Below are 7,007 nucleotides of genomic sequence, written 5' to 3' on the forward strand. Positions count from 1 at the left end.
TAACCGTGAATTCAAGAGTGTTTTTTCTGCGCATCGATAATTATATGATGACCTGTTGTATGTAATCCTGGGGGCCTCAGTTTAGGATAGGGGTCGAGCCCCTTTGCTTTTGGCCTCGGGGTTTCGGGGTCCGGGCAGTTGTCTTTTTTTTCCCCTTGATATATTTACTTTTCTTTTAATTTGTACCCGTAAGCCGCCCAGAGCACTTGTGGAATCGGGCGGCCTCGAAACTGAAGGAGCAAACTAAATAAATAAATACATAAACAAGGGAAGCCGTGCAGCGGGAAATAAAGGGAAACGGGACAAAGCACTCCGCGCGGAACCCAAGCGGGACGCAACGCAGCGCACCTCGGAAGACGTTAGCGACCAAGCAAGAAGGAATTCAGATTCCCGCCTGTCAGAACTACATTACCCAGCAGGCGCGGAGATGGCTTGGCCACTCCGCTTTCCGCCTTGGCCGGAAGGAGCTTGTCGTGACGTCATCGCCGTAGCTTTCTTTTTCCTGGGGCAGGCTCCGGCGGAGGTAAGAGTCTCTCCGGTGTAGAAAAGCGGCCCAAGGGGATCCATCGGCATCGGGTCTCCCTGAGCCCTCCCTGGCCGCCTCGGAGGGTTATTGACCGGCTTGCCACCTGGCCGAGCCTTTCCGAGCGGAGGGCGGGCATTTTGGGGCGCTCTCTAGCTAGTACTTGCTTGGTTTCCGCGGCAAGCGAGCGCCGGTCCTCTTGGGCCCCGAGCCAAATTGGAGAAATATGGCGAAGAGCTTTTCTGTTTCTGACGCCTTTAATTGTTTTTATCTTCTCGTCTTATTTTTTTATTCTTGTTCTTCGAAGCCCTTAATTTTTACAACCTGTCAGCTTTTAAAGCTCTTACACAGGGGATCTTCAAACTTGGCCCTTTTGTGACTTGTGGACTTCAGCTCCCAGAATTCCTCAGCCAGCCACGCTGGCTGAGGAATTCTGGGAGTTGAAGTCCACAAGTCATAAAAGGGCCAGGTTTTGAAGACCCCTGCTCTTACACGATAATTCACAATTGATCCACTGCTCATGAAATCGCTTTTACCTTTTGAGCAGCGTTTACCTTCCCTTCTAAGGTTATTTTCACATTGCTATTGCGTAGGAAGAACTTTTTAAAGTTAAAATTGAAAAAGAACCCCAGAGTTTAAGCTTTAGCTGATTTGTCCCCAGTGCCTTTTCATTTGTGCTCTCAAAAATGACCCATTTCTTACTTAGAATCAGGCTTACCAAAAAAAAACACACCCAATGATGATTTAACCCCCTGAATGTTTTTAAATAGAGGTTTAGTGGATGCCTAAATGATAAGCGGATCAGATTAAAAAAGCACCATACTTATTTCAGGTTCGATTTAATCACTGTAAATGAAGATACAGAAAAATAAACGCTTATATATTGTATTTGTTGAAATTTGTTTTTAAAAAATGGAAAGAGGGAACGTTTCGATTGAGTTATGGATAGCACTGCAGCTAATAATTGGTATATGGTCACTGCAAGATCAGAATTTGGCTGATCTCAAAAAAAATTAGAACCACTTGGTACTTAGGAAAGCCCAGGCACTTCTTAGAACTTGATTGGAAAGCAAAAAAATAGCCTTGAAAGAATTAGTTTAACCATTTTCATATTCATTTGTTTACTCAATGTATATTCTAATTTTCCCCCAGGAACTCAAGGTAGCTTATATTATTACAGATTAAATCTTTAATTTTATCCCCACAACCCTACAAGGTAAATAGGACTAAAAGAGCTGGCTTAATATTTTGCATTGAGTTTCCAGGGGCTACAGGTTGGATTCATTTATTCATGATCTTGTCAGGAGGTTAACCGTTTTTATTTTAATGATATCTGACGTTACAGTATGTGTTAAATAATGGGGTTTATTCTTTTAAAAAAATCCTAAATAACTGGGATTCCAATTATTTTTCAGTGCACAATGGGCCGTGTAATACGAGGTCAAAGAAAAGGTGCAGGTTCCGTTTTCAGGGCTCATGTGAAACACAGAAAGGGGGCAGCAAAGCTGAGGGCTGTTGATTTTGCTGAAAGACACGGCTACATCAAGGGCATTGTAAAGGCAAGTATCAGGTTGTGGAAATGCTGTGCAGCCAACGATAGTTTATTAAAGTTTAAAAACAGTTTTTGCTCATGAAAGCTAACAGTGCCAAGAGAACAGACTTACAAATAGTTTGTTTAAAATCAAAGTGAACAGAGGCTTCGGGCTTTTTAAAGGGATGGCTGAAAGGTTTTGAGTCTCATACGAGAACTAAAATATGAATTTAAAGTTCTTATTTGAATACAGCAAACAACCTCTGGGTGAGGAATATAAAAATGCATCTAAACTTCTCACACGCACACATATCCATCTTTTCTAAAATAATCGTTGCAGTGTGGATATGAAATACATGGCCCTTGAAGTACATACTTGGTTCTGTGGCCTTGCAATATTATTTTGGTGGGTATAAAGCAATGTCGTTTTGAGCTGCAAGAGCACGTAAATACTTCTGCATTTAAAAAAATTGTAGTTTGTATTTGTTGCATTTTTGAAGCCATTGGGCTTCTCAAACTTCTCAAGTTCTAATATTTTTCTAGGACATCATTCACGATCCTGGTCGAGGAGCTCCCCTTGCCAAAGTTGTTTTTCGCGACCCCTATAGGTTCAAAAAACGAACAGAATTGTTTATTGCAGCTGAGGGCATTCACACAGGACAGTTTGTTTATTGTGGCAAGAAAGGTAAGTAAAGACAATTGGTGACCATTTATGATTTGTTGTAACCTCTGCATCCTTTTGAAAAGTTGGCATTGGAGAAAAATACCATGAATTAGAAAAGAGACCCAAAGTCTGGCAGACCTTCAAGGCCAAATATCTTTGTTAGGGATCAGGTGTCAGGAATGTCTGCTGTGGTCAAAAGGTTCCACCCTTAGCCTTGAAGATGCTACCAAACTTGCCAACTATTTTATTGCTGTAGATTAGCATGGGCCTTCCTCCTCTTCCCCCCCCCCCCCCCCGTGTAACCCAGAGGTCACTTTTATTATAAAGAGCATTTTCATTCATGCAAATGCATCCCTTTCAGCTCAGCTCAACATTGGCAATGTCCTCCCTGTTGGAACAATGCCAGAAGGCACCATTGTCTGCTGTCTTGAAGAGAAACCTGGAGATCGTGGGAAACTAGCTCGTGCTTCTGGAAATTATGCCACCGTTATTTCCCACAATCCGGAAACAAAGAAAACCAGGGTGAAGCTGCCTTCTGGATCAAAGAAGGTGATCTCTTCTGCAAATCGTGCCGTTGTTGGTAAATATTATCCCTAAGATTTCTGAACCTAAATAAACGGTTGCAATCTGTAATATCTGAAGTTTAGACTAGGTCAGCGTGGAGTGGCCCTGGCGCTGTAAAGGTTATGAAAATGTAATGGTTATTTTTTTCCAGAAAGTTATTTTAGTATGCTGATATTTAATACGGCAAATTAAGTAGGTTTTGAATTTAGTATTTGCAAAAAAATGTCATTAGGGATGACCTTTTGTAGTAATTGTGCTGTTCATATTCTTGTAGGTATTGTTGCTGGCGGTGGTCGTATTGATAAACCCATCTTGAAGGCTGGGCGGGCCTACCACAAATACAAAGCAAAGAGAAATTGCTGGCCACGAGTCCGTGGTGTGGCTATGAACGTAAGTGGTTTTTGTATTTATCATGCTAATACGATTTTATTTCTATTTACTACATTGATAACGCTGCCTAAAAAGAAAAGGTGTCTGGGGGGGGGAAGAGATGGGTCTGTATACTACCTGTCAACATCTCTTTAATGAAGCTGCATCTTTTCTTGAGTTTGCATGTTAACAACCCTCGGAAGATATTCACATTGTCACGGTTCTGATAGATAGATGAAACTCTTCAAAAGAACTTCGAGGCATTGTTTACCTTAAAGAATCTTTTATTTGAGAAACAAATATGGCACTACATAATTGAAACCAGAAACTAAATTCCCCTCCCCTGGATACAAAGTAACCAAGTGTAATTCCCTCCTCCAATAAGCGGTCATAAATCACATTCCCCAATTAGCTTGAAGCGCAGGCTTTCTCCCCAGCTCTCCAGCCGCCAAAACACACTTATCAGCTCCCGGCCCCATGACCTTGGGTTCCCACGATTAAGTTATTATTGTTATGACTAGCTGGACTCTCATCCTTATTCCCCCTCCTAGCAGCAACTAATTCTAAAAGCAATAGAGAAAATGGCTGCATTTCCATCTGTTGTCAAAGCAAGAACATCCGAGGTTAGCAGCCTTGACCCGTATACTGCAGAAATCATTCAGTCTTCCTATACATAATTTTGTGCTGGTCCTAAAGGAAGAAACGTGCTTTTCAATTAAAATTAGTGATATCTTTGCAGATGATCTGAGCTTAGTCTCCAGCACAAAATTTGATCTACGTATGCTGCTGCTCTTTAGACAGTCCTTCCCCAAAAGCTCTCTTATTGACAATTGCTGGGGGTGTGGAGGAATGATCTTCGGTCAGAACTTTCCTAAGTACCTGCCTGCATACTAAGAACGTCTCATCTTTTTTTTCCACTTTTCAATTTTATCCTTTTTATTACCATAGTTTATAATATAAAAGACAAAAATACAAAAGCAAATAATAGGGAAAATAGGAGAGAGAAAAGGGAAGAGAAAAGTGTAGAAAAGAAGGAAAAGGCATTGGCTTCTGACTTCCTTTGGTGCAATAGAATAAGATAGTAACATCAAAGCTCAACTTTTTATTTTTACATAATGGCATAAGCTGGCCATTTCTATAGCAACAGATCTATCTAATCAGTAAAACCCAAAATCAAAGTTTCTTTTTTCTTTTTCCATCTCGAGCTCAAAGTCCAGAAGCCGTTTTCAAGTAGAAACAAAAGTAATTGTGTTTTTTTTTCCTTTTATCAAAGCAGTCAATTTAGCCCTCTCTGCTAACTCCCATCAGCCTTTGCAACCATCCATCCATTGTGGGGATTGAGTCCTTCCATTTTTATGCGTAAAAATAATCTTGCTGCCATCAACATATAACATCAAAGTTCCATTTTCCCCCATTAACCCCCCCCCAAAGTTCCTGGTTTTATCCTTATATCCACTGCACCTCATCTCAAATGCATATTTTCTTGGGATTCCTCCATTACTATTTGAGTCAAGAAAAGATACCGCTTTTTAAAGATGGTGCCCCTTTTGATGCACCTCCCTAGTTCTAAATTAGGTTATTTGGTAAAGAGGATTTTTAAAAAAATTAAACGAGGGAAGAGGAAAATAGAGAAGAATTTTTCATAATATAATTCTAGGCAAGATTGGTTTTTGACCCTAGTTATGTGTCTCCTCCCTCAAACCTAATGGTGAGGTAGATGTTCATATTTTATTTTAAATCTTTACTCGTAGCTAGTATTTTATATTGATTTCCATATTTACACTATAATGCCTGCTATATTATTTGCAAGATTTTAAACTCCCAAATTGTACTATAATACAATAAAATGTATAATACAAAATGATAATACAACATTTAGATCAAAGCTAATACATATCAATATTTTAAAAGCAGGGAGCAAGAGATATTACATTCTCTTCCCGGCAGTTTGGACCATTTCCTAAAAATCGTTAATGCTGGTTCTTGCTTGCAGTGGACAAGATGCCCTCAGATTCTTTTGCTTTCAGTTTGGTAACACTAGCAATGATGCCATTTGCCTAATGGGAGTTTTAATTAAGTTCCTTTAATATTTGAAACACCTGCCCTTGACTTTGATTGCTTTTCTTTCCCAGCCTGTTGAACATCCCTTCGGTGGTGGTAACCATCAACACATCGGTAAACCTTCTACAATTAGGAGGGATGCTCCTGCTGGTCGCAAAGTTGGTCTTATTGCAGCCCGACGTACTGGTAGACTGCGTGGGACAAAGACTGTGCAAGAGAAGGAGAATTAAATTTTTCACTTTACTATACTCATAAATAAATGCCATCTGATTAAAAAATGGAGTGTGAGAATTATTTTAGAAATAGCTTCTACCAACCATCTTATATTTAAAATGTTCTAAAAACTAGATTTTATTTATGATCAGAGAAGCATCCAAAGAAAACAAGACACAGTGGGTCACAATCCACCCAGGAAACTGTATAGTACTAAAATATCACCTAAAAGGTGAGATAATATTAATTCAGTGAGATAATCAAGCGCTGTGTTTTCACTGCAGACAACTGTACTTGAGTATGTTTCTTGTTATATGTTGGTTGGTATCTGATAAGTTCAGTGTAAAACTTGTATGTTCCTTTTGGAAATCACTGGAATGCTCGCTAAAATCTACAACATCTCTAATAAAAATTTCAGTGATATGCTTATCTCTTAAAAGGGGGTAATGGTGAGATGTTATGCTTGGCCTGAAAACAATTATTTACTTAAACCAAAAGAGGATTGTACGTTCAGATAGTTTGGAGGTTTCCTTCTTTTTTAAATAAAGTGCCATGTTTAAGAACTAAATGTGGTTTGAAGTTCTGTGTCACCTACTCTTCAATAAATAAAATATTTTGGTTTAATTTTAGCCAGCAGAGAGTTAATCTTTGGTTAATCCAATTGAATTTATATAATAATGTTGGGAAAGATTGAGGGCAAGAGAAGAAGAGGGTGACGATAGAGAATGAGGTGGCTAGATGGAGTCACTGAAGCAGTAGGTGTGAGCTTAAATGGACTCCAGAAGATGGTAGAGGACAGGAAGGCCTGGAGGAACGTCCATTGAGTCGCGATGGGTTGGACACGACTTTGCAACTAACAACAAAAATTACAAGAAAAATCTTGCTTCAGCCAGTATGACACTACTATCCTGTCATGTTATTTATCCAATTTGTGGCATCCTGGTCTGAGAGCTATGTTGGGGATGCTTTTAGAAACGGAAGACGGACCTGAGAAATGTAGCTTTGCTTCTAAGGGGTCCTAACTAAGATATCAAGCCCAACCTGCACATAAAATTTGGGCCAGGGCTTTTGCCTCAGAAAGA

General features: G+C 39.7%; 1 protein-coding gene across 1 annotated transcript; it reads left to right on the forward strand.

Moving 5' to 3' along the window:
• The first annotated feature begins 382 nt into the window (after positions 1-382).
• On the forward strand, positions 383-6,493 carry RPL8 (ribosomal protein L8). The gene is made up of 6 exons (XM_083361858.1): positions 383-523; positions 1,939-2,082; positions 2,598-2,739; positions 3,080-3,298; positions 3,557-3,672; positions 5,784-6,493. Exons 1-6 carry the CDS (start codon positions 428-430, stop codon positions 5,940-5,942), a joined length of 876 nt encoding a protein of 291 aa, XP_083217984.1. The 5' UTR covers positions 383-427; the 3' UTR covers positions 5,943-6,493.
• The last annotated feature ends 514 nt before the right edge of the window (positions 6,494-7,007 follow it).

This window comes from Vipera ursinii (genome assembly GCF_947247035.1).
Source record: "Vipera ursinii genome assembly, chromosome: 4".
Classification (NCBI taxonomy): domain Eukaryota; kingdom Metazoa; phylum Chordata; class Lepidosauria; order Squamata; family Viperidae; genus Vipera; species Vipera ursinii.

Excerpts from the sequence above, each read along its gene's own strand:
- RPL8 (XM_083361858.1), top strand. The coding sequence starts at position 428 with ATGGCTTGGCCACTCCGCTTTCCGCCTTGGCCGGAAGGAGCTTGTCGT. Across the intron at positions 2,083-2,597 it reads ACATCAAGGGCATTGTAAAG|GACATCATTCACGATCCTGG; the intron begins GCAAGTATCAGG and ends ATATTTTTCTAG. Across the intron at positions 3,673-5,783 it reads TCCGTGGTGTGGCTATGAAC|CCTGTTGAACATCCCTTCGG; the intron begins GTAAGTGGTTTT and ends TTTCTTTCCCAG.